Source organism: Volvox carteri, assembly GCF_000143455.1.
Source record: "Volvox carteri f. nagariensis unplaced genomic scaffold VOLCAscaffold_15, whole genome shotgun sequence".
NCBI classification, from domain to species: Eukaryota; Viridiplantae; Chlorophyta; class Chlorophyceae; order Chlamydomonadales; family Volvocaceae; genus Volvox; species Volvox carteri.
The window spans coordinates 440,727-467,599 of record NW_003307558.1 but is presented as its reverse complement, the minus strand read 5'-3'; the positions used below and the strand labels follow the sequence as shown (position 1 = coordinate 467,599).

The window sequence follows — 26,873 nt, the reverse complement described above, 5'->3', positions numbered from 1 at the left end:
CGCATACCGTAAAGTGGAGACGTAGGCGGTTGGCCCACGAAGCGAGGTCGGCGTCCTTGGCCGTGGGGTTGAATCGGGGGGCTGGTCCGCGCTGGTTGTTTGACGAACGATTCTCTAAGGCTCGTACGGCAGCATGTGCGGCGACTTCTGAGATTCTATCCCAGGGGAGAGCGGCTTCGGACGTGGTGGGGGGCGCCGCGGGCGCGGGCGCGGGGTCGGTGGCGGCAGGAAAGGAAGGCGGAAACGGGAACTCGTTCGAGAGAGACATGGTTGTTGAAGAGGTGAAGAGAACGAAGACGAAGTGACGAGGGCGAGGACGAAGTGATCAGGGCGAAGACGAAGTGACCAGGGCGAAGACGAAGTGACCAGGGCGAAGACGAAGTGACCAGGGCGAAGACGAAGTGACCAGGGCGAAGACGAAGTGACCAGGGCGAAGACGAAGTGACCAGGGCGAAGACGAAGTGACCAGGGCGAAGACGAAGTGATGAGGGCGAAGACGAAGTGATGAGGGCGAAGACGAAGACGAAGTGATGAAGGCGAAGACGATGGCGCGATGGCGCGATGGCGCGATGACGACGAAGACGATGGCGACGACGATGAAGAGCTCGGCGAGGAGGATCACCTAGGCTCTGATACCAATTGGAAGGGAACCAGGCCGCTCCTAACAACTGGGAAGCGTAAGCTGACTTTACTGGCCGATATACTTGCGTAAGCACAGAAGATCGGGCTTTCAACTTCAACTTAGACTTACAATGTTCATAAAATGGTCCGCTTAAATAGTCATAATAGCGCGCCATTGTCTCACACGGAGAACCACAGGATCAAGCTCCACTAGCTCCGAAGTTTCGACATGGTCTCAGAAGCGCGCGCTAACGAACTGCAAAACCTTACAGTACCAAAGCTGTCAATAGTGAGAACGTGAAATCTGTTGTTGCGCAGCTGGTACTACAGAAGAAGTTTCCTGCGTGGTTCGTACCTACTCTTGGGCACCGACGGAAGGGGGAGGGACTTCACGTTAAGCACGCGGGTCGGTCGGTCTCCTTCCGCACGAAGAATGAGGCAGATGGTTACACTCAGCCAGCGTGCAAGTATCGTTTCGCCGTCCTGTTCGTGTGCGGACAGACACGCGACGGCAGCAATGGCAGGTGCGAGGGGGTATAGAACTGGAGGTCCAGGCCGGACAGGTCAGGCAAGTGTAGTATCGGTAGGTGTCCATGGGCATTGCGTGCATTCGGGCAGAAGTGTGTATGCAGTTATACATAGTGCATCTTTTCATTGAATGTGTTGTGCCATTCTCCTGACGGCCCCATGTGCATTTCCAAGCATGCTCTGATCGCGAATCTTTGAAAGTGGTTTAGGACACGCTGTGCTTTGTCGCAACTTATATGAAGACGACTGGAGAGTTGAACATTGAACAAATGAATGCATGTACGTCATTTCCCTCGGCTCTTGCAGGTGTGGTGCCGTGGCAGTAGTGGGACAGCTCTGGACAAACAAGGATGACGAGATGCATGTGGAGTTCCACGGGAGGTGCACCCACGTCGACACTCCTTACCAGTCGCAGGATGGACGTCGGAGCCGTGCGCTCACCAAGTTCTGCATCGATGTAGCCCATACGGCGTGTGAACCTGGTGAGTGATTGTGTGTATGATATTGTTACAGGGTGGTTAAGCTTCACCAGCGGCCCCCTTTCCCAAGGCAGTCCCTGCTCTCCCCTGCGAGACGGGCACCCTAATCCGTTCACCCCATCCGATTTCAGAATGTGTTCGTTGGGTTCAGCAACTCACCACCAGCGGATCAACGGCGCCTCAACTTAGTTCCTGGTCAGCTCGCAAGTTGATATGTGTGTATGCATGTGGCGTGATAATTACGCAACTGCTGTCTATGTATTCTTAGGCACGTTGGGTGCATTGGGTGCATGGGTCAAGGCCTTTATTATATTAAACCCCAACTTGTGTGTGGGGTTATGTTACGATGGTGAACCTTTGCCCTGCCCTCTGATGTCCTTCTTTGTAGTCATGTGCCTGATCCCTTCACATTCCATTCATGACGCGTACTGCTGTGACCATATGTAATGAACCCATCCCGTCTATCGTTGCCTTTCGTGTCTCGTTTGTTATGCATTGGGCATTAGGCTGTTTGTTGCATCCTGTCGTGACCATCTTGCTATTTATTACACTCTGCTTTCGTGTGAACCCCTGTAATATAACCCACACAGGTTCAAAGCCTCAAACTCTGAGGGGTGCGTTGCTGCAAGTCTTGAGCAGGGAAAACCCTGACATCATCAACTGTGGGAATACGGCACTGCAGCCATCTGTGGATGTCATACGGAAGGTACAGCAGGCGTCATGTCACGAATTAAGGTTCTTAGTTTAGTTGAGGTTGGGCTGTAACAATTATGTTCTGTTGCCTTCACGGGCCCGTGAATTACAGCACCCCGGGGTGCTGTAATTTGGGCGCTGTTCGAAATGCCGCTGGACTGAAACAGGGCAATTACGGGCAGTGATTTTTTCGGAATAGGTCCCGAATCCGGGATACATCATCGTCGCTGGTCCTGAAAATGAGGAATGGTTTCGATTCCGACCGTACGGTTTCCATTCCTCCAGCTAATATTGGCTGTCCATGCGAAAGCCGCTAGAATCTTACAGGAAACATTCGGATTAACCGTATTGTAGCACTTTACTGCCATGGACACTGCAACAAAGGTCCCACCCGCGAGTCAAAGAGGTATAGGACTGATTCTGACCTGCTGTGTGGCATAACTGTAGCCTGGAGAGTCTTGTAGTGCCGTCTTTCAACATGACGCCCGGCTGTGATAAGTCACGAACGATGGTGTACGAACGATCCATTTAATGAGCGCTCCGCGGTCTTTACCGGTACATCTTTGGGCTCCGCAACTCTTTGAAGCAGCAGCCAATCGGGCTTCATTTCAGGGCATCTAAGCACGCGCCATGACACCTCTTTGGACAATGTTGTGTGCGTGTCACATACCCCAAACCCATCGTTTGTAAAAACTATTGTAACTCATTGGCGGTGGTATGGGTGGGGCCCGGAGGCCCCCCAGCGTCCACGGATTAGGAATAATTTTATTTCCGCACCAAGAAACGTATTTCTCAGCTTGGAAATGAAAAATTGACGAAGGCACAAACGAAACCAAAATAACTGATTGCGGAACCGGGGCTGCCAAGGGGCTGACATTACTGCAGACTGCAACTCTCAGAACGCCAGAAAGGCGTGCGTGCGCCAAAGCGCGTCTAGCGCCACACGGGGCGGTCAAAGTGCACTCAGCGCAGTTGAGCATGGCCACACCGGCACGGCCGGAAAACGGACATGCAGCACCAGATGACTAAACGCAGCATCCACTTAACAGGCCGCCCCATGGTCAAACCTGGAGTGTCAGCGACACAAACCGCAACCTGACTGACAGGGCCGGCTCTGCTAACTCCCACCAAGCGATGATACTCTATCAAGTGCCGCTATGGTCATGCATGAACACTGTAAACTGAGAGGTCATTGCTCGCCTGGTGTTCCGAGTGGGCTGCCCGGTGTCCATGTCCCCAAACTGGGCCAGGCCGTCCAATTTTAAAGTGGGACAGTGAGGGGGGGTGTATGCTTACTCATGACAGGCTTGACGTTAGTACGTAATACTTCTCACTATCAGGGCCAAGTGTAGGTCCGGCAACCTTAATGAGTACAAAAAGAGCAAATGCCATAATGAACCTGCTGGTATGGTTAAAAGCGGATGACCCATGTCAAGCTGGTCGGGTGACGGGATGTATAGTGTCTCTGCTGAAAGAGGATTGTATGTAGGTGTCTTTAACCCGGTGGGCCTTGTGGGTTCCTGCACACAGCCCGCGTTGCAAACCCTACGAGGTGAGATGTATGCTGGAGAGATGTTTATCATAGGCATCCCTTAAAAACTTTTGAAATAGTATCGAATCCTTGACAGGAAAACGTATGGACTATGGAAAAGGCAGGGTTTTTTCGAAGCTGTTGTACGGCCCTGCACCTTAAGGGGAACCTGTGGGTTCATGTAGCTTACATTTTGATCCTGGCAACTGAAATGTGACATTATGCATACGTATTCATGCATCGAATGTAGGAACTGGCGAAACAGCAGAAGGCGCGTACATCCTTGTGGGAATCCTCCCCCGCCGGTTCCATCATGGGCACTGTGACCGAGATGCAAGCTATTATGGCTGCACGGCACGCTGACACGCTCACGCCTGCGAGCAAGAAAAAGGCAATGCATTGGAATCTACTTGGGTACATATTTCACGTCTCCACCGTCCCCGCCCAAGTCATAACTCGGACCTTGGAAGCCATGTCGGTTTACCATGCGCTGGAGAACGACCTACGCCTGGCCGTCAGCCCAGTCATGATCGACAGCTGCAGCAACCTGGTAAGTTCATTGGTTGGTGACGGTCTTGCAATCGTCGGCTGATGTCGTCTACCCGCCCGTAGTATTTAATGCACTCGTTGTGTGCAGCATAATACTTCTGGTGGAAAAGCATAGGCTGTGCCACAGGTTTATTTTTTGGTACCACCGTTTAGTTGGTACCACCGTTTTGTGATTGTTTCCGGTTTTCGTGGGGTGTTATGACAATGCCTACGCAAAGCCGCCCCCTCGATTGGACGCATTCATGATGACTTGCAGATTGCGCCTCTCGCTGGCTCTGCATGCAAGATCTTCACCACGAACACGGTAACCTATAGTGCCCGCAGCTTACTGCCCGACGCCACTCGCCACCAGACTGGGACGCCGGTTGTATTACAGCGTGTGCACCATGTCGAGACGAATGCCGCAGTGTTCGAGACTTCCCTGACTGAACTTGCGAAGGCGTGTCGCTTAGTACGAGGCCAGGGCGGTGCTAAGCTCCCTCCCCTAATCTTCACCGATGACTGCAAGGCTACACGGAAAGGCCACGCAATGGCAGACGGATTCGAGTAGGTGTAAATGCTATTCAAACATCCTAGATTTCGGAAGGGTGGAGCGCTGTAAGCACCGACCATTGATGCTGGTGTTCCTAGATTCTTTTGGGGGCCCTGAATATGAGGTAGATATGCTGCTGGACACACCCGTTCCGAAGTGGCTGCCGGTGATGGCGTGCACCTATACAATGTGTACCTTAATGCATTCAGGAACATTGCGGCCCAGCTCCAGTACGTGCGTGCGGAGATGGAACGCTACGAGCAGGCCATCAAGGCTGTCGTGGCGCAGCTGCAGCCTGCAGGGGTGTACCAGTACACCAAGTATCCATCGGCGGAAAATGATGCACTCTTCACATGGCTGGCGTTGCTCGTAACAGGTGAGGCATGGTACCGTGGTTTGTATCATGCCTCATACATGTACGAACTAACAACAGTAGGCTATGCCTGGTGACGTTTTGTAATTAACCAACACAGAATCATTCCGCGTGCTGTGTCTTAGGATACAATTCCGATATCTTGCCCGCAACAGGCCAGACGGACCTGGACGGCATCCAGGTGCTCACCCTTCAGCCGGTGCTCCCCATAGTCCTGCAGGACGGTGGGTCAAAAGATAACCCTGTGGGGTCACCGGAGGACAGGGCAGACCTGGCTGCTATGCACGGGGATGCACTAGCTAAGTTGTGGAGGCGAATGGTGGACCTCGGTGTGACGTTTAAAGTGGTGTCAGAGCTGACGATGATTAAACGGCCAACCGTGATGGCTGGAAAGGTCGTCCCAAGCCTGTGCGCTTCACATGTGGTCCGCAGCCGCTTCCAGTACCCGCTGCACAGCCCCTTGTTCGCATCTCTGAACAAAGCAGGTGGGTGCATGTGCCATGCATGGCATAGCAGTATAGAGGGGGGCCAGGGTACGGGTTATGGCATGACATGCCTGGACATGTCGGGATGAAGTACAGGGACTGTGGCATGTTATGTAAATGCTCTGGAAATGCTCTTGAAACGTACGTAGGTTGCATTCTCGACCGCTTGTCCTTATAACAGTATGTTTATGCATCTTTTCATTTAATCTGAAGGGAGGCGATGGCTGAGCATCGTCTGCGGGTTGACCATGGCCGTCGTGTTGAAGACACACATGTTTCGAGGCCCCGAGAAGCTCAGTTTGCTAGACTGGTACTACGATTCGTTGCTGGCCGTGTTGCGCACGCCATCCTTCTCACCAGGCAGCTTCTTCGCACACCATGAGTATGGCCCTTTCCTTATCGTCCGTCCGGGGACTGCAGCCGACAAGAAGAATAGCAAGCAGCCTGTGTACGTGTACGTGTTCCCGGTGGTCCTTACTCTGACCGATAAGGTGTTCGAGGTGAGTCGAAGTCACCAGGCAATCCTTGCAGCAAGGTCGGTGCAAGGTGTGGAGGGAATAGGGGCTTGCTGTTCCTGACCCAGTATATTTGGGGAAGTGTAGTAGCAAACAGACGTTATATTAGGCCACTTTGGCATTCCGGTTTAAATTCAATATGTTTAACCATGTATACAGGTCCGCAGGTACAGGAACGACGTTGCGGGTTATGAGGAGGCCTGTGAGGAGCACAGCGATGACCTCGTCCAAACATTACTGTCCAGCGAGCTTGCCACATCAACGGTGCCCAATGGCAGCATTCCGCTGGACGAGGAGTCCACCATTGTGGAGCCGCTGCCAGCAAAAAGTGCTGCTGTTGGCGTTGGTGTGCAAGTATCGAACCCCCTGTTCTTTGTGGTCACACGTGGGGGAAAACAGATGGTGCCACTGGTGATGTATTGGACGAACCTTCGCCACGACCTCCTGGTGTCATCACCCTTGGCGCATACCATGTTCCCATCACTTGACCGTGTGCGGGACACGGCTATAACCCTTCCACGTTCGATCACTTGGCGCACCACCGGAGGTGTAGAGGCAGTCAACAACGATTCATGTGAGTGCTGCTCCGTGCTGTAACGTCTGACCCAGCACAAAGGTTAGAGGACGTGCTTATGACAATTTTTTTGTAGCCTTTTTCGCCTTGGAACCTCTGGGTTTGTTAAGGCTGGACCGCTTATTGCTTTTACAAGCAGCAGATGTAACACACACATATACACTACGTTGCCTGCTACAGTTAGCGGTTTCACTGTCCTTATGAGAACGTTATCGTGGTACAGTCCTTACTGTTCGCGATGCTATGCCCCTTGCAGCTGCAAGCAAACTCGGCTTCTCTGGGAAACCACGGCCCTTCCCAGTCATGCTGACTGTCCTAGCCGCTTTCGACCGCCAGCATGGGCGTCTGGTGTTGGCGGACCTCATGGCGGCTGGGGTCCCACTTGCAAAGCGCAGCTCTCGCTCACTAAAGGCCATGCAGCACCAGCACTGGCTCAACAACAGACCCCTTGATGAGATCCGGGCATCGATTGCCACCAGCAGCAAGGCAGCGACCGCCAGTGATGTCATGGGGGATAGCAAGCGGTTGGCTGTGCACATGGACGCGTGGCTCCTGAACGTATTCTGTGAGGCTCCACTTGTCCTCAAGACTGTAGGGGATGTACTGGTTCGCTGGGGTGTCATGGATCCCACAGGCCAGCCAGTTAGTGCCGACCACTCCAGCAGTCCCGCACAGCGCAGTCGCTGATGGCAGCGGTGCTGGCATGGCGGTAGGCAGCGCTGCCGCGGCGGGTGTGCTGCCACACGCGGTCGGCGCTTCACTGCAGGATGCCGCTAACGCCGGCAGCAGCAGGCTCAATTGGCACGTCGCGGACGGCAGCGGTGCTGGCATGGCGGTAGGCAGCGCTGCCGCGGCGGGTGTGCTGCCACACGCGGTCGGCGCTTCACTGCAGGATGCCGCTAACGCCGGCAGCAGCAGGCTCAATTGGCACGTCGCGGACGGCAGCGGTGCTGGCATGGCGGTAGGCAGCGCTGCCGCGGCGGGTGTGCTGCCACACGTGGTCGGCGCTTCACTGCAGGATGCCGCTAACGCCGGCAGCAGCAGGCTCAATTGGCACGTCGCGGACGGCAGCGGTGCTGGCATGGCGGTAGGCAGCGCCGCCGCGGCGGGTGTGCTGCCACACGTGGTCGGCGCTTCACTGCAGGATGTCGCTAACGCCGGCAGCAGCAGGCGCAATTGGCACGTCGCGAACATTGCCTCGGTTCTGGTACCATAGGTTTGCTCAGGGGTTCGCTGACACTTTCTACGTTGCGCCCGACACGTGGTCGGCTTTCATAGGATGTGGCACTTCCTGTTATTAACAAGTCACGCATGGAGCAAAAGGACGCCTCGCCGGTGGAAGGTATGGTTGCATGGCTAGATTTTTATTTTAGGCAAAATGTTCCAGAGCTGTCGCCCATTTGCTGCCACCTTGAAATTGACGACTCCGGTCAATTTCGCAAGGATGAAACTTCCTAAAATCTTGCTTGGATCGATATATCCCAAATAGTATGTGTGGATGAGCCCTTTGGGCGAGCTGCACGTTGAGTTGACTACTAGCCATTTAGGTCAAACGCACCTGACCTAGTAGGACAGAGCTTGTGGACTATGGATGAGGACACAAGATACAGACCAACGCCTCCGGTGAGCTTGTCATGAGGTCGTTGATACCAAAATGACCTGTTATGCCCAGACCTGTAGGTGCGCCTATCGTAACCTGGCTGTGATTTGTGGTATCTCGGTAGCGCCACACATGCTGTCCTGGCCTTCCTTGTTGGTGGCTGCTGGCCAAAACCCTTGGGGCTCCCTCACCTTCTCATGGCTAGGTTTAATCCTTGGCCCCCCTCGCAGTCAAGAACAGATCAGGACAGGACAGGTCAGGTCAGGCACTTCTGGTGGTAGAGCACGCACCATTGCCTCCCCGGGAACACCTTAAAAGAACTCTTCCAGCTTTCGCACTGACGGGAACACTTACATGGCTATAGCAGAAAGCTACATATCCACATACCATACATACATAATTTCGGCGGCTCAGTATCCGAAACCATCTGCTGCTGCCCGTCCCCGTCGTAATGCCTGCGCTCTGTCGTCCAAAGTCGCTTTCGACACACTTCTGGTGCACACACACATACATACATATACACACACCAGGCGTATACAGCTTTTCAACGGCAGAAAGGGGCCCACGTCGAGCCCCATGGGAGCCGCGTTCTTATCAGCCACATAAGGCCCGGATGTGTGGAATCCACACCCGGGCCAAAAACAGCAATGACATGCGTATGCTCATCGCACACCTCAGCGATCGGCAAGCAGCAAACCGCATCGCTTGCCCTCGGCCGTGTCCCTGCAGCTGGCCTTGCAAACCCTCAAAAGCAGGTACGTAGTCTGTTAATTATAAAAACAGTGATTTCTTAAAGCAAGCAAAAAAGCGTCATGCTATCCAATCCCTAAAAAGACTCATACCCACAAGTACAATCCCGAGTATCCGTGTCAATACTTGTGACGGTACGTCAGGCACCGTACGTCCTCGCGCGTCCCAACCGAGTTGCCTTGCCCTGCTCCAACCCCCACCTACCCACCAACCGCATCACCACATGATTCTCCTCCAGCAGTAGCACCGACCCACCATCGCAGCCAGCAGGACTCTAATTTTATCGCTTTCCAAACAGACGTCAACCCTTCAAAGCAAAATCAGCGCTCTCATCCTTTCCAAATGTAATTGCGACACTCCTCTTTTACTCACCTCCCCTTACATTCTACTCATGATTCAGCATTAGAAAAAGCAGAAGAAGAAAATGCAACCCCCCCCCTCGCGCCACACCCTCGTCAATCTGGTCGCTCCTCGTTAATCTTTTCAATCCCCTGCGTCGCTGCCGCTCCGGATTCCCTCCCCCGCTCTCTTACTCTCCCTCCCTCTCGCTAAAGACGGGAACACACACACACACACACGCGCGCGCGCGCGCGCGTTGAGTGTGGCGGCGGCTGTGAGTGCTTTTCTCCGGTTCACTAAGGCGCAGATCCCATTAGAGTACTTTCAGAAAGAGCCCACAGGGGTGACCCACAGCCCCCTGCGTCCCGTCCCCACAGCCTACGCCAAAACGAATATCGCAGCGAGGAGTGGAGCCCTAGGAAAAGCGACAACGGCAGCGGCCGAATCATCGCAGCGGTCACGACATAAATCTCCGAGACCGACCCAAATGACGAAATGCAGCTCGTTTTGCCCCCTCCTTCTCCTCCCCCTCCCTAGGGAGAGACATATGCAGGTGTGTGTGTGTGCAGAAACAGAAGTTGGAGGCAGGATAGACTTTTTCCAGGCAAGCAGGAAGATAAGCAAGGCAAAACAGGGCGGCTTTGCAGTTTTTGAAATGCCCGTCATTAACCCATGCGGCCCGTACAGGTCATACGACATGTCGTACTGGACAATGGATCCGATACGAATGTCGTATGTTGGGGCTACTGCCCGATGCTATTTATCCAATCTGTCGTATCGCACGGTTTGTCTCGAGACAAAGCCCCTGCCTGCCCCCAAACCGCGCCGCATCAGCATCGTTCAAGCATACGGCATCTTTCTCTTTATGCATTCCCTCCTGACAACATCTGACAAAAAAAACATCATACCACGACCACTACACTGTCATGCCCACGACCTCGCAGAGCAGTGCCAGTGGCGATGTGACCGCTGGCAAACTACCCCTAACTTTATTTGTCTGTTTGTACGGCAGTACAGTACAACGTGCAGTACAGCAAAAAGGCGCATCAAAAGCGGCGGCGGTTGTGGCTGGGGGTGATGCGGCGCAGCTGCAACGCCAGCTCCGCCGCCATCACCACGCATCCGCGCAGACCCGTCCTGCACCCCCCCCGCCAGCGCACCTCTGCGCCGGCACATCTATACACCACCACGTATAGCTCTCCATCATTGCGGCCCTCTTTGCGAACGGCAGCACCCATAACGGAATCCGCTCCTGCCCGAGGAGGAACTGCGGCGACCTCCCCCCCCCTCCTCCCCCCTCAAAAGCACTTCAGCCTGCATAACGCGGCCTTCCTCTTCCCTCCTCTCTCCACCCCACCCCCCAATCCATTCCCGCCTCGGCTGCCGAACCCAGTCGGCCTGCCACCCACCCACATCACCCACCCACCCACAATGCTTAAATCCATTCACCCATGATTCCCCTCGCAGCACACATACACGCAAAAAACACACGGTTTTTTTCCTTCTCTAAAACAGGCAACCGATAGCGGCACGCACACTCATAATGCCCACATCGCCATCACCTCAATAATAATAATAACACTCGAAACCCAGACAGCCAATGGAAAGCAAGCCGGCCGGCCCAGCTCATAGCAATCACACATCCATCCATCCTATCCCGGAAAACTTCGGGCAAGAGGGGCAGAACCTAAACCCGCAATAACGGGACGCCCGGCTAACCCCGACCCACACCCTGGCCCCGACTCCTCCACCAATCGGGGTCCCCTCCGGGCTGTTGACCTTCTCCCCCTCGGCCACTTCAAAAACAGCACCACACCCGCATTCCTCATAACCCAACTCCCCGCGCTCAACCGGCAGTTGGCCCCACTGATACCACTCAGTAGTTTATCCGTACTCGTCAGATAGCCCCCCCTCACGCCCTCCTCTTTCCCCGCACTCCTACTCCGCTAACACCCCCCAGCAGCAGCAGGGAGAGGTCACCGCCCACGGGCCCCGCCCCATGGTTAGCTCTCTGCCTCTAGCCGTCCGTAGGCCTTCCCCCAGCACCTCAAAAGTACGTCCTATCCCCTTCCTCCGTCCTTGTGACGGTTCTTCTCCATACAAATTTTTAACACGTCTGATGCGGACGTGTCTGTGTATAGCGGTGGGTGGCAAATCCATCCTGTTAGTCGGTGTGGGGAAACCGAGTTCCCCCGCAGGTCCACACCAACACATCACACCAAAACCAATGCGTCGTACCTGGTGTCGTATACTCACCCGCAACTGCAGCAATTACAACATCCTCAGCAGCGGCATGCGACATACATACACACGCATATACAGTCGGAAAAGTGAAAGGAGATAAAAGACGGACGAAAGCAGCTGCGTGGACTCCACGTCTTGGGGCAGGGCAGTTGGGAGGAGTTGGGAGCTCTGACGAGCGGCTCGCACGTAGGAACCATGACATAGAACCAAGTACATACGCATATGCGCACATCCAAAGCACAGCCACAACGACAAACAACAATACACACCTCCATCCGCCATCCGCATCGTCACCATCGCCCTGAGGACGGTATGTTGCGCAGTCCCGCGACGTGCGCCGCGGGTCACCTGTGTGTTCTTGGTGGGGTTGTTTGGGAGCAGTACTCCAGGGGTTTTGTCCCCGCAATCCACAATCAAAAGGGGAACTGCTACGAGCGTCCAAGCGGTCGCGTAAAACCGCGTGGCGGCAAGAGGAAGCACCATATCATGAGGATATTGTGAAAATTGTAAAATTGAAAATGTAAAACTTTCAAAGTGGCCCGGCGGGGGATGGGAGTGCAAATACCCAGACGTGTCACAACAGAGTACAGAAAACCGCAAAACAGAAAACTGCGCTCATTTAGAAGCGTGCGTGGAACAGGGCCGCATCCGGGAGCCTCTCTCTAAAACACTGCTGGACCACTGGACCATCACTGTGAAGGTGGGGAGACATCCGGGAGCCATATGTCACCGCCGCCTCCCGTTCAGTGCGCAGGGTGATATTGCCCCGCAGGGTGATGTGGAGCACCCTGCGCCCTGCCCTGCCCTGCCTCCTCCTCCTCTTGTCCCTGCCCTGCCCTGTCCCGCACAAAGCAACTTCTCTCCCTCCTTTCCACCGCCTCCTCCTCTTCCCTTTTGCCTTCCATGCCTCCTCTACACGGTCCGCCTCATCACCCTCATCATCATCATCATCACCCTCTTCCATCCCTTGACCCTATTTCCTAAATCCAGTGACCGGACGCGGTAACAACAACAACTACTACTACTACCACTGCTGCTACTACTACTATTACTACTACTACTACTACTACTACTACTACTAGTATTACTACAGGACTTCGACGTCTTCATCAAAACAGGACAGAAGGGGCCCCAGCTCCATTTAAAGAAATCGGACGCCCTCATTCTTCGTCGGCTGACTAAAATTCCACCACCCGCCAGCAGACAAATCAAACCAAACCACAAACCGTTAAACCAGACAAACACACAAACACACACACACACACATCAACACCAAGACCGCAGAGAAAATCACAAGACACCGACGCGGGCACCCTTCGAGACAACAATCAACAACAAAACAAACGACCACATCCGCCGACCGCACCACACCGTGGCACCAACCACTCCTCCTGAGAACTAAAAAGAAACTGATGAAAAGCGGATGAGGGTACAAACAGCCACACAACTTCGTGCCGATGAGGGGCCGACGGCCCTGATTGATGATGCCGACAATGACACCAGGAGGCGATATGGTCTCTGATTCATTCCATCACATAGGAAGTGGTGCGACAGTAGTAGTCGTGGTTAAGGTGGTTAAAAACAACCATTTACAAAAATACCGCGAGCCGAGCTGCCGTATCGCCATCACCGCCATCGCCATCGCATAGCGCGTTGCATTTTTCAGATGGATAGCGGATACTGAAGCCGATGGGCGATAGGTGAGCCCGCGCGGTCCGTTAAGTGTACCGGTACCGTTAACAAAAAAAACGGTTCAAGCAACATGGCGCGTGCTTGGTCGTGTGGAGACGCGGGGCAAACCCGCTCCGATCCTGTCAATGCTGTTCTGAGATGGCGGGCAATTTTGCCGCCATACGTGTGTGTGTATGTATATATGTCTCTAATAACACGCACGCACGCACCAACACGTCATTCAAGGGGTAAGCCGATATGTGGGTCCCTTCCTTCCGTCCTCCACCACCGTCTGCGCCAGCTCCCGTGAGCAGTTAGTTAGTTAGGGGAGAAGAGAGTATACCCCGCTGTTGGCGGGCTTCCACGTCTTCACAGCCTCGCCCACAAAGGCACCACCACCACCACCACCAAAAACAACAACACTACACGCCCCTGACTGGCTCCAGCCCCCAGCGCTCCACCCTACAGACCACGTCATAGACCTCGTCATAGTACGTTCTTAGCCCGAAGGAAACCTTTGGTGGTGATGTGGTCACGTCTCTTTTTGCCGCTTTTCCTCCTCCCCCTCCCCTTCCCCCTCCTCCCGTCATCTGAAAAGAGACCCCGGTGGAGATCCACTCCTCAATACGCAAACACGTCCAAGGAGTCGCCGTCCGCCCCGGGTCCCTGCGCGCAGCTGCCGCTGCCGGTACCGCCGACGGCGGCGCCGCCACCGCCATGGTGATGGCCGTGCTGCCGCTGCTGGTGACCGAGCAACGGGGGAGTAACCTCCCCCAGACTGACGCTGCGCCGAGCCAGCGGCAGTAGCGCCGACCACAAATCGCACGCGGAGCTGTCCGTACAGTCGCAATAGGCCAGGTCAAGGAGCTCCTTGCTAAGGTGAACGCCGCTGCCGCTGCCGGCGGCGCCGGCGGCGCCTTCGGCGGCGCTGCCTTCGGCGGCGCTTCCAGACGTTGCGGCGGCAGAGCTGCTGGCGGCGCCGCTGCCGGTGGCGGCGGCAGCGTCCGATGCGCTATCCTCGCACTCTGACGCGGCATCCACCCACGTGGGCAGTGACGGGGGAACGCTGACGCCGCCGCCGATACCAGGCCCGCGGTGGTGGTGGTTGAGGTGGTGGTGACCCGCAGCGCCAACGCCAGCAAAGCCCGTCATCATGCTGTACCGCAGAGGCGGTGAGGAAGGGAGCCGCGTTGCAATGCCGCTGGCGGCGTCGACCACATAGCCACTCCCCGTCGGCCCCATCGGCACGCCCGTCGCCACCGCACCTGCCGTCGCAGCGGCCATCCCGCCGAGCCCAAGTCCCATCGCAAAACTTCCGCCGCTGGCGCCGCCGATGGGCAACGACAGCACCGGCAAGGACACCGCCGTTGGAGAGCTGCCGCCGGGTACGGCAAGGTGGTTGCCGCCGCCATCGCTTTTCCGCTGGCGGCCCGTTTGGCGGTCGTTCATCATGCCCACGAGGCTGTACGACGATGCGCTTCCGCGGCCACGCACCGGGCTGCCGCTGCTCCCCAGGGAAAACAGCCCGCTGGGGCCGCCGCCGCCACGCACCGGCGGCGACGCCGGCGCCTGCATGCCCGTACTGCTGCTCGCGGCGGCGGCTGCAGCGCCACCCATGTTGAGTAACGCCAGAGTGGATGACGTCATCGAGGACGCAACCGCCAGTGGGTGCGTCGACGGCGACGCGCGCCGCAACGACGAGCCGCCACCGCCACCGCCTCCGCCAGTGTGCGGCGAGAGCGCCTCCGCGGCGGAATCGGCGGCCGCCCCTCCGAAAGCTCCAACCCCGAGGGATCCAGCCACGGCGCCGTCACCGCCGCCAGCGGCGGCGGCCGCCGCGGCTGCCGCAGCCGCGTCGTCCTCGCCCGCGTGTGGCGAGCCCCAGGATGCGTTCCGCGTCGCGCCAGTCGCCTCCGCAAACTCGCTTCCGCCCCAGGATGCCACGGCGGGCAGACCCACCGCCGACATGTGCAGCCACGAGGGAATGCGGTTCTGCATCCGCTTTATCCGGTAGCCGCGTACCTGTTCGTTGGTTCGTTAGTTTGTTAGTTCGTTAGTCGGTTACTAGTCAACACGCGTGGGAATGACGTCTAGAGTGCGGGAGTGGGGGATGGGGTTTCGCACACAAGGGGTAAAACCCGCTGGGCGTGGAGTTGGGCACCTCAGAGCTGCCGTACAATGCGATGCAGTCAGTCCTTTCCATCCCCTTCCCCCCTTCACAAAATGCAAGTCACAAGACATCCCGCGCTTTCAATCCACGATTGAAACTGTTACATCACCACTTTTCTAAAGCACCGATCGGCAGATGCAGATCCCGTGATATGCCTCTTGGATACTGAACAGAAACACACGTGTACATACATCCTATGTCTCTCAACCCCCCACCCGCCTCACTCCCTTCCCCCCACCCCCACCCCCGGCGCGCAGACCCCCTACGATCCCCAAACCAAACAGCGACCCCTAACCCCCCCATACCCCCATACCCCACACACGCACCCCACACCCACCTGGTTGGTGATGTGCGCCAGACACTTGTCAAGGGTGGCCTCGATGGTGCAGTTGCACTCGATGGCGCTCAGCTTCTCCCAGGTCGCCACCTCACCCACCTAGCGCAGAGGGACACGTACAGGGGGAAGGGGTGTAGCAGTAGCAGTAGCAGTAGCAGTAGCAGTAGCAGTAGCAGTAGCAGTAGCGGCTATAGCAATTCCGCAAAGGCAGTGGTCGCTGAGCCGCGGGTGACAAGAAAATAAAGACCTGGGTGTGTATTGACGACAACCTTCCCCCCCTTCCCCCCCTTTCCGTGAAAGCACACATAGGACAGGAGGAGGAGGAGGAGGGGACGTGTAGGGTACGGCAGTCGCCAGGTCGTACCTTGACACTGCGAATGAGCTCCTCGGTGGTGGGGTTGACAATGGTCTTGCCAATATGCCACAGCGCCGAGGGCAACGTCATGGTGATGTCGCCCTCCCAGGCCTGTACAGACAGACAGACGGACAGAGACGCAGACAGGCAGGTAGGCAGGTATGTGGATATGTGGGTATGGCGCTGGGGCCAGGCCCAGGATAAGGGCCACAACGCCCCCTCTAAGCCACCACCTGGTAAACACGTCAAGCACGCGCCTCTCCCCCCCGCCCACTCACCCAGCCCTATAGCTCACAACACACTCGCTCCTCGTTCTCCACCAACGGCACCTCCCCCCCCCCCCCCACACCCTCACCCCACCCCACCCCCCACCTGCGTGAAGAGCATCAGCCACTTGGACGGCACCCACTCGGGCAGCAGCCACTGCGCCACCTGGCAGCGGTGCTTGAGCTCCGCCTCCAACACGTTCGCCCACTTGCGGCTGAAGGCCTTCTTCAAGTTGAGAAGCGGTACGATGTGGGGGTTGGTCTGGGATACCAAAAAGTGGTTGCAGTTGAACATCTCGCCTAGGGCCTGCAGAGGGTGGGGTGCGGTGGGGTGTGGTGGGTTACCACATACCACATACCCACATAGCAAAACACGGACACTAGCATCTACAATCATACAAAGAGACAAACAAAGGTGAGAGACACACAAAGCGAGGAGGTGTGTAGGTTTTCTCCACGACCTACTCCCCACCACAGTGCTGGCTTGGCCGCATCAAAGAATCCTTCCACACACACACCCACCCCCCCACCCCCCAGTGGCTACCTGCACCGGCAGGTCCAGCTCCAAAGAGCCATCCCTCCAGCGCCGCTCCAACGAGTCGTTGGTGGACTGGGCCGAGAACCTAACACCACCCGAGGGGTGTGGGAGTAGCAGCAGCAGCAGTGGCAGCAGCAGTAGCAGTAGTAAAAGCAGCAGCAGTAGCAGCAGTAGTAGCAGTAGTAGGTGAGGGAGGGCAGTGATAAATCACAAGCAGTCAGGAGCCCCCAGTTACCCCAGCCACAACAACAACAACATGTCCATATTGACAAGAGAGGCGAGGCCCTTTCGGAAAAGCCGCACCAGGAGGTGAAAGACACCACAACACAGCCACAACCACCACGAAAGCGTGTGTGTGTGTTTCGGTTCCCTCCCCCAAGGGCCCCCCCTCCCAGAAGCCCGGCCCCCCCCCACATACCTAATAATCTCCCCCCGGCTGTTCCTGGCCAGTATGTGCTGTGCGGGGTAGAGCCCGGGGAAGGCCGACGAGGCCGCCACTGCCGACCAGATGATCGCGTTGGGAGCCGTCAGGTAGTTGAGCAGCCGGGGGGGCTCGTTCGTGTCGGCGGGGCACACCGTCACGTTCAGAATGCGGCCTGACGGAGGGCACGTGTGTGTGTGTGTGTACGTGTGTGTGTTTTAATCATCAGAGGCGCGGTGAGGGAAATGCCGCATACGGTGGTGCATGAACAACCGAGTGTTTGCAGGGGGGGAGGTTGGCGGACGAAGGGAGGGCTTGAAGAAGCTGAGGTTGGGTGTTTGGGGGGAAGAGGGGAAGAGGGGAACCGCTGCCAGTACGCCGACCCCCCTTCGCCTGCCCTGATGCCCCTCTCGACTACTCGCTGCGCACACACACACACACATATACATACACACGCACACCCGTAGTGCTCCGACCGCGCACCGGAACAACCCAACCCCCTACCATGGACCCCGTTAGCCTAACTGCCGCCACCATCCCCCTCACCACCACTACCACCATGCCGTACGCCCAAACCCGCACGAAGCACCCCAAGGGACTCTTTCTCGCAGGCCCCCTCCCCCTCCCCCTCCCCCACCCACACACACCCGTCCGCTCGTACGCCTCGAGGAAGGTTGCGTCACCAATCAGGGACCGCAGCTTCTTAATCATGTACGACATGTCCTGTACGGCATGCGAAGGAGGACCGTCACAAGAGCGGGTGCGCTGGGCGGTATGGCAGTACACACACGCACACCCACACCAGCTACGACGCCTCTGTAGCTGCAGACACTGCAACCACTCCGTACCACAGCTCTCCTCCGCATCTCCCTTCCACATATTTCTTCAGGTTCGCAGCAGCCGGTTCGGGTTTGCAGCTGTGCAGCTTTCCCAACACGCCGCATGTGGGCTGATACCCCAAGTGTCCCACGCCGGGGGGACGTAGCGCCCTAGTACCACTTCGCATCATCAGGCTTGCAGCTGCCTGGTCGGACCTGCGGACCTGTACACGCCAACTGGAACATGCTGCTGCTGCTGCTGCTACTGCTACTGCTACTGCTGCTCCTCACCAGCCCCTCTGGCTCGAGGCCGAAAACCCTAAACCCTAAAAGGGAACCCCTTCGGTTACATGTTTACAATCATTTGGCAGAAGGACGATTAAGTTTGTTGTGGGAAGGCTTTTGGTCACTACGTGTGCAACTCAATTTGCACCTGTTTTGGGGCAGGTGAGTTCTGTAGACCGGCCATTGTTGTCGTAGCTTTCGCCGCATATACTCCCCCTCCCCCTCCCCCCTCTTCCTCCCCCCTCCCCCCTCCCCCTCCCCCCTCCCCCCTCCCCCTCCCCCCTCCCCCCTCCCCCTCCCCCCTCTCCCTCCCCCTCCTCCGCACCTGCAGACTGCCCTTATTGATGAGGTGCTGCACCAGCTCCACCGCCCGGCTGTTGGAGAAGAACCCCACATCGAACTCGTCCAGACGGGAGAACAAGTCGCGGAGCTCGGCGTCCGTGCGAGTGGCGATGATGCCACACACTGGCCAGGGCATGGCAGGGAGTGGTTTGTGTGGGTGGGTGGGTGTGGGTGCGTGTGTGAGTGGGTGGAGGGACTGGATAAGGGTGTGCGCGCGCACATGTGTTTCGAGGGGACAGGGCGCAGGGCGGCGCGGCGCCTGGAAACAGGGGGGAGGAGCACCTCACCTCGTCGGATGACATCAAAACACCGATAAGACATACATACGTGAATATACTCTTTTGGCATGCGGATAATCCCCCACCCCGCCCCACACACACTTTCCATCTCCCCCCCCCGCACACGCCCCCCTCCGAAACCCAGTCATGACAAAACGTAACCAACCTTCTCTTCCTCGCGCCCCCGCGTCATGCACAAAACACAATCACCACTCCCCGGCCGTGGCGCCCCCCCTACCCCCACACCCATACTCCATTCCACCCCCACCCCTACACATCCCCCCACCCCCACACTCCACTCCCACTCGAGCCAGCTCACCAATGGACCCGACGCTGCTTCCCGCCAGCACCCGCGGCAGCAGCCGCTGCTCAAACAGCGCCTTCACCACCCCAATGTGGAAGGTGCCCAGGCCGCCGCCCCCCGATAGCAGCAGGGCTGTGCGCCCAAACGTGTGACGAGTCTCCCGAAAAAACGCCAGCTTCTCCTCCGCCGTCAACTCATCCTACAGGCCATGATGAACAGTGTGTGTGTGTGTGTGTGTGAGAGGGGGAGAGAGACGGCGCAAGTAAAGTCATGCAAGTACATGGGTCGGTGGTTGCAGGTTGTCACATCATTCATCATTCACAGGTTTCAGGTCTTTTCGGGTTTTTAAGTGGGGGGTTCGGTTAATGGGTCGGCGGGTTCATAAGTTCATAAGATGGGACGTGGGTTTGCAGGTGGTGCGTTACGGCAGGTAGGTGTCTTGCGCACAAACAGTTTCCAATTCTCCTAGGGCCATGGTGCCTTGGGGTATCAGACAACCACGAGAACACATATGTGCATACGTACGCACATACATACGTACATACATACATGCAGATGCGGCTCTCAGGCCTTCTTTTGGCGACCTTCTGACCGCGACTCGGAGCACTACATACAATGACGATGCGCCATCATGCCGCCCCACATCGTCCCCCACCCTCCTCATCCTCCTGAGCCCCCCATCAGCAGATCTCCATGAAGGGATGCAGCAAAGTACCCACCTCCGACCAATCCACCAGCTGCAGCAGCTGGTCCTTCATTTCCGCCAGGTAACGCCGGATGTCCTCCGGCACCGTCACGAAGTGCTCATGGAGCTGGCTGCGGGGGGTGGCAGCGCAGGGTTGGATTTGCGGGAGGGAATGGGGAAGGGGCGGACTGTTCAGGCATGGTGTACCGGGTTATGTACCGTGACATATGGGTGTCTTATGGAAGGAAATGAGCTGTGTGGATTATGATGTGAGTAGGTTGGAAGGTATGTGACAGGAAGTGCGTGACCATTGTGGCCCGATGGCGCGGATGCAGGTGCATGTGCCGCAGAGAAGCAAGAGGTTGTCTGCACGGCGTGTGGCAAATTGTAGAAGAAACTGGGATGGGCTTATAGATTTACTGCTGATGGCAGTCGGCTGCTGCCATGTGCCAGCCGCTGAATGACATGGAATTGCAGTCAAAAGCCCTCGCGCACCTTTTCGCAATGTTGGCTATGTTGCGGATTAGGTCCGTCCGCAATGCCAGCATAATCTCCTTTACGTTCCCTGTTGCGCGTATGCATCGCAAATGGTTTGTCTTCTCCAGCAGCAGATTCCGGTCATATAGCCGCGCTGCGCGGCGGGTCGAGACGTCGCCGGCTGGCATGTGGGCTTCGTCAAGAGCGTACAGTTGCTGTGCAACCTCTCGCCACTGTTCGTAGCTGCTTGCTGCCGCGAGCAGGCGCCGCAAGCAGGCGCGTCGCCGGTGGCGGGCGTCCATGCGCTCCTGCCATTTTTTGGCTGCGCTGGTGACGACACCCACTGCCACAATTGTAGCTGAGGGCAGGTTAACAGTCGGTAGGGTCAGCTTAGGTATGCGGCGGGGACCGGGATACAACTTCCATAGCTTGCTGACCTGGCAACGGTCGTTTTGGGGGGGATGCAACTCACCGATGCCCAGGTGCCAGTTCTTGACATCAGCACCCATATTCCTCTTGTAAACCCTTGCAAGCTTTGCATGCGGAGGCAGAGCCGGAGAAGACAGCCAGCCTATCGCCTTAAGGACTTGGTGCTCGAAATGTATCGCGAGCGTCAGGAGGCTCTTGCCAAGCCATAAATTCAGCGCAATAAGCTTTCCTATAGGCAAGCTGAGCGCCCAGAGGACTTTCCAGAGCGCCAGCACTGCAACGTTTGTCATGAAGCTGAACAAACGGGTCGAAAGGTCCACCTTGCCCCCTTTGCGGGCTAACCGCATATTGTCCTTGTAAGCTAAGGTCACCATCTTTACTCAGTACTAAGACAGAAAGAACAAGTGACGGGGCCGCCGTAAGCACAAAAGGCCAAAAACACCACGTCATGTACGGCAAAGTCGTCGTGTAGGAGTTGCGCAGTTTTATTGTTCCCCCTTGATAGCATCGACCCCTAAAACTGAGTGGATGAAAGAGGAAGTCATCAACTATTAAAGTAAAAGTGTTTTGTTGAACGATTTGTCCGTTTCGCAAGACCGTTGCACGTTGCCGCGTAAGCCAGCCTGGCTTACCGCCAGCTCGACACAACAGGCAATAGATTGCTGGCAGAGCGGGTATGAATATATGCTGGAAACTATTATCGACTGTTTGGGTCGTTCTATTCCCTGACAACAAGGAGGCAGTGGAAGGGACCATTTGGGTCCCAGGCAGGAACTTCTTAATGCGGAAGCAGTATTAGTCCTTGAATATCCCGCATATCCTTGAAAAAATTACATCTAGAACAACAATCGTGTTGCACAACTCATGTCCCTGTTCTGTTGGACTTGCCTGCCTGAGCCCGCCGCCCCCTTCCATTTCCACTTCGGAAAGCAAACTTGGGCACAAACAATACTCGCTGTACTACAAGGATGTTTTTGTTCATGTTCGCGTGGAAGCTCTTAACCACATAGCAGGTCTATTCACATTTGGGCTACTCGTCGCAAACGTGGTGGGGCCAATCTGTTTTGCCCTTACAAGCCCCTTGAAATCGCAGATGGAAAGCACCCATAACTTCCGCCTTGTGGCGGTCCCCGGTCCTTACGGCCTCACTAGAGCTCAGGGCACGGAGGGTCAACGGGTCCAGATCAGGTTCTCGCCTGCTGGCCAACGGGCCCGTCGGCTGTCTTGTTCCTGCTGTATACCATAAGACGCCGCAACAACCCTTCATACCTGCCGCCAACAACGTGCACAACTGCAATGCTTGAAGGCCGTGCAAGGTCAGCTCCCCTCACATAGCGGCTGCTGGACAAGGACTACCCAGGACAGAACAGAACGATCTTTTCGCCACCCGGGCCACCCGGGTCGGGGGGAGGGGAGATTAATTGCCAAGTCAGCGGTTACGGGTGGGAAATCCTTAACCTAGAAGTAAAAGAATGCGTATCTTCGTGTCATGCCCAGCTAGCCGCAAAAGGCATCCGGGGTATCTATCGGACAGAGAACGGCACGGCGGCAGAACGGCGAAGACTTATTGATTTTGCGCCCTCGTCTAATCCGGCGGATTTCAAGACACCTCGAAAGTCCTCCGCCCGGAGGCCCCCAGGAGGCGGCTCCGCTGTCCCATCCCAGCCGGGACAGAAGCTCCTAATACTCCAATCAATCTTGTTTAGACCGATGATCTATTTGCAATGTGGCAGTCAGTCTGTCGGACCGCCGTTTGGTGGCCGGGTTAGCGCTTTTGCCAGTCATGACTGCAGCTGCTCACCATCCTTTAGGCAGCGGGTAGCCAAAGACACGAAGACACGTGTACCCCTGACCCGTGCGCCCAACTGAAGTCCTCAAAAGTACACAGCAATTTTTTGAGGCACATACACAAACATGCACACATTTTAATACAGACAAACACACATGAATACATAAATACAGACAGGCACGCGTTGACATACATACAGATAGACGTCACTCTTCAATGAATGCCTCCTGCCTCCAGGACAGGCGTGCCTGCCAACGAAGAACCAGAAACGCAGCGACGTCATGTCGGTCTGTCTATATGTCTGTACGACAGACAGTCGGGTGTACCTGATATTCACCACCACCACCACCATCACCACTATCACAAAATGTTTGCCACTTACCGCACGCCACGGCCAACAGCCACGTCGATCTGCTTCCGTACCATCTTAAGCATTACATAAGTATAAGAAAAAGGACGAGCACAGTAAATTCTAGGCAATAATAGTCGAGAGTACAATCTGGACGAAGCATTCGCTGGGGCCCCCTCATAACGTAACATACACCAACATGTATCAAAGTGGCGAGGGGAGGGCCCCCCGGGGTGAGAGGTCCCAACCAGCGATCCCCCCAGCAATCACTCCCCCCTAGTCCCACATCCGGTCCTGGACACCAGAAGCAGCAGCAGCCAACTTGCACACCACACCCACCACCACATCGCACAACTGTCAACTGTCAACTGTTAACATGCATATCGGTCATACGAGTTTATGTACAGCTGGTTGCACGGAAGTACAGCCTCTTCAGTCTCCGCCCAGTCGTTATGCATACACGCACATATAAACGTTCGTGTACATATATACGTGCACACACTTGTTAGGTGTATGAACATTGGTAAAGCCACAGGCCATACATGCATATCGAGCCAAGGCAAAAAAGAGAAAAAAGTCGCCCGCCCGCCGTTACACACAACAACAGCATTACGATTGCATCATCACCATCACCATCATCATCATCACCCGAGCAAAAGCTTGCCCAGCTGCAGCTGCCTGTGCCCACATACATACATACATCTTCCGGTGGAGAAAGTAGTTGGCCAATTTTTGGCACCACTGGTAAGGCGCGACCATTGCCCCCGGGAGATCCCGGGATTGATACCCGCTAGGGTCAAAAGTCCTTCCGATGGTGGAAGGCATTGCGCCCCTAGTTGATGGACCGTGGTGACCTGGGATAAAGTTAACCTGCGAGCCGACCAGGAACGGAGTTGGGCCGCTGTCGACCCGGCAGATTCCGTTGGATGCTGGTGGTGGGTGCAGAACCTGAGCGATCCACTGAGAAGTTGACTAGGGTGACTGGATGAGGGTGCCCCGAAATACCGGGGAAGGCAGGGTTTCGCAGGGTAGCTGCCACGGGCGAAGATACACCCCCCTGTTTCACACATACATACTTACATGCATGCATGTATTTCCGTACGAACAGCGCCAAGCACTGCGCCCATCACATCCCCACCACTCATCAAATCCCTTCACACCCTGCTACATCAGCTACAACACCCAACCACCGAACTACCCAACCACCCAACTACCCAACCACCCAACTACCCAACCACCGAACCAACCAGCCAGCTAATTCTCCTCCTCACAAAGACACTGTGATAACAACAATAACAACAACAAAAAGACATGCGAAACACACACGTGTACGACCCCCGGGCGAATGGCCCCGGGGTGTGACCGCAGCCATCAAGGAGCCCCCCCCCCACCTGTCCCATCAAACGTGCACGAGCATATGCATACGTGATAAAACACACCCCCGCACACGGTTGCATACACACGCGGCTCATCAGTTCACCCATGCACCTACTTGTATACTACTTGTATGTTACTTGTATATTATGCACTTCATACTCCTAAGTGCTGGCTGCTGGTCCGCCCTCCAAAACGGAGCGGCCTTCGGCGCCCCCAAAAAATAAAGTCCCAAGCCCCCTTACTGGAGCTGTAGCCTACTGGCGGCGGCTGAAAAGGCCTCTCGAGATGCTGCCACTGGTGGAGAGTGCTTAGGGCGTACTTGTAGACGTGTGCGTGTGTGCCGTACTGTGTACCAGGTACGACACCAACGGACTCAAGTGTACGAGCCCGCGCGTGTCACTAAGGACCTTTGAGCGCCAGGAGATAGGTCTTGATCATCACAGCCAGGCCCCCGCGAGTACCCTATCTCCGCCGCCGCCGCCGCCGCCGCCGCCACCACCACGCGCACCAGCGGACATCCGGCCGCGCCAATGACGGCCGCTGCCGCTGCCGCCGCTGCCGCCGCCGCCACCATCGTCGCTATCCGAGTCTGCCTCAAACACGACAGGTGCTGTGAAGCGTACGGAACGGCCGCCGCCGCCGCCGTCGGAGCGGCCCGATGCGTGGCCAGACAAGGGTTCGATGCCGCCGCCACCGCCGCCCAGACCTCCGGGCTCGCCGTCATCGCCGTCGTCGCCGCCGCCAAGCCAGGATGGCTGTCCGCTGCCTTGCAGCCCGGCTGGCGGCGCCGACGGCGTCGGCGGCCGGGGAAGAGCAAGAGATTGCTGAGCGACGTTGGCTTGGGACGCGTCAGCGGCGCGGGAGGCGCCGCTTCGCCGCATGTGGGACTGTGCCGCCGCCGCCACCGCCGCCGCCGCCGCCGTTGCGAAAATGAAAAAAAGAGATAGAGAGATAGAGAGATAGAGAGAGAGAGAGGGAGGGGGGAGAGATTGTTCCGTAGGTACGGAGCGGGCAGCAACATACGCTTTGTATGTGGACCGGAGCCGTCGGAGCCACCGCCTTTGTCCATTGCTAGGGCGGCTGTTCAGAGACCACGCCCCGGGTGCCCCGGGTGCATCCCGTAATGTACATCACTGTAAATCTGAATAAACAGGTACAACACATGCCGCGATACAAATGCGGTTATTTTATTGCCTTCGTCCTTCTCTTTACCAAAAAACCCAAAAACTAAAATTCCTCTACCCAGCCAGTATGGTTAGGGTCGGAAGCGGCAGCAACAGCAACAGCAACAGCAGCAGCAGGAGCAGGAGCAGGAGCAGGAGCAGCAACCTTTCGACAGGAACGGTTTTCGGATTTTGGCGCCAAGAGAGGACTTTGAGAGGAGATTTGCAGGGGGAGGACGACCCGCACGCAAGATCCCACGATGCCGCACGTGTCTGTGTGTGTGTCTGTGTGTGTCTGTGTGTCTGTGTGTCTGTGTGTGTCTGTGTGTGTCTGTGTGTGTCTGTGTGTGTCTGTGTGTGTCTGTGTGTGTCTGTGTGTGTCTGTGTGTGTCTGTGTGTGTCTGTGTGTGTCTGTGTGTGTCTGTATGTTTGTGTGTGCATGTGTGTGTCTGTGTGTGTCTGTGTGTGTCTGTATGTTTGTGTGTCTGTGTGTGTCTGTGTGTGTCTGTGTGTGTCTGTGTGTGTCTGTGTGTGTCTGTATGTTTGTGTGTGCATGTGTGTCTGTGTGTGTGTGTGTGTGTCTGTGTGTGTATCCCAATGTGCCCATATCCCCCCTCCTCTCCACTGCTGTCACCGCCCACTGATTAGACACATACATACGTATTTACAGGTGCATATGTCCCCCTTTTTCCCCCATCCCAAATACACACCTGAAGTTTTCTGATAGCCAGCATGTCCACCGCGCCCATGCCTGATCCTCTACTAGGCACGCCCGCCACCGAGCCAGCAGCAGTAGCAGTAGCAGTTGCAGTAGCAGCAGTAGCAGTCGCCTGCTGGTAACCCATGGCTCCCGACGGCGGCGGCGACAACACCGCGGCGGAATGCGGCGGCCCGGCGCTGGCGCTACCGCGTGCGGCGGCACCAGCTCGCCCGCCAGGAATGCTGCCTCGGCCGCCGACGACGGCGGCGGCAGAGCCGCCGCCGCCAGCACGACCGATGGCGCCGC

At 56.5% G+C, this 26,873-nt stretch overlaps 2 protein-coding genes across 2 annotated transcripts; one reads left to right on the top strand and one right to left on the bottom strand.

The window, feature by feature from the left end:
• Positions 1–850: 850 nt before the first annotated feature.
• On the top strand, positions 851–11,024 carry VOLCADRAFT_90001 (uncharacterized protein; the record flags this gene model as incomplete). The annotated part of the gene is made up of 16 exons (XM_002949665.1): positions 851–910; positions 1,123–1,145; positions 1,456–1,631; positions 2,219–2,334; positions 4,103–4,402; positions 4,754–4,947; positions 5,143–5,309; positions 5,462–5,791; positions 6,152–6,291; positions 6,466–6,880; positions 7,137–7,522; positions 7,647–7,967; positions 8,159–8,222; positions 9,210–9,235; positions 10,107–10,122; positions 10,963–11,024. The coding sequence occupies 16 exons, from the start codon at positions 851–853 to the stop codon at positions 11,022–11,024; spliced, it is 2,796 nt and encodes a 931-aa protein (XP_002949711.1).
• A 3,081-nt stretch (positions 11,025–14,105) lies between these two features.
• Positions 14,106–21,563, bottom strand: VOLCADRAFT_117294 (uncharacterized protein; the record flags this gene model as incomplete). Its single annotated transcript, XM_002949553.1, has 12 exons — positions 14,106–15,506; positions 15,992–16,090; positions 16,356–16,457; positions 16,719–16,919; positions 17,157–17,235; positions 17,569–17,746; positions 18,219–18,294; positions 19,000–19,139; positions 19,614–19,797; positions 20,318–20,414; positions 20,779–21,118; positions 21,233–21,563. 12 exons carry the CDS (start codon positions 21,561–21,563, stop codon positions 14,106–14,108), a joined length of 3,228 nt encoding a protein of 1,075 aa, XP_002949599.1.
• Positions 21,564–26,873: the final 5,310 nt, after the last annotated feature.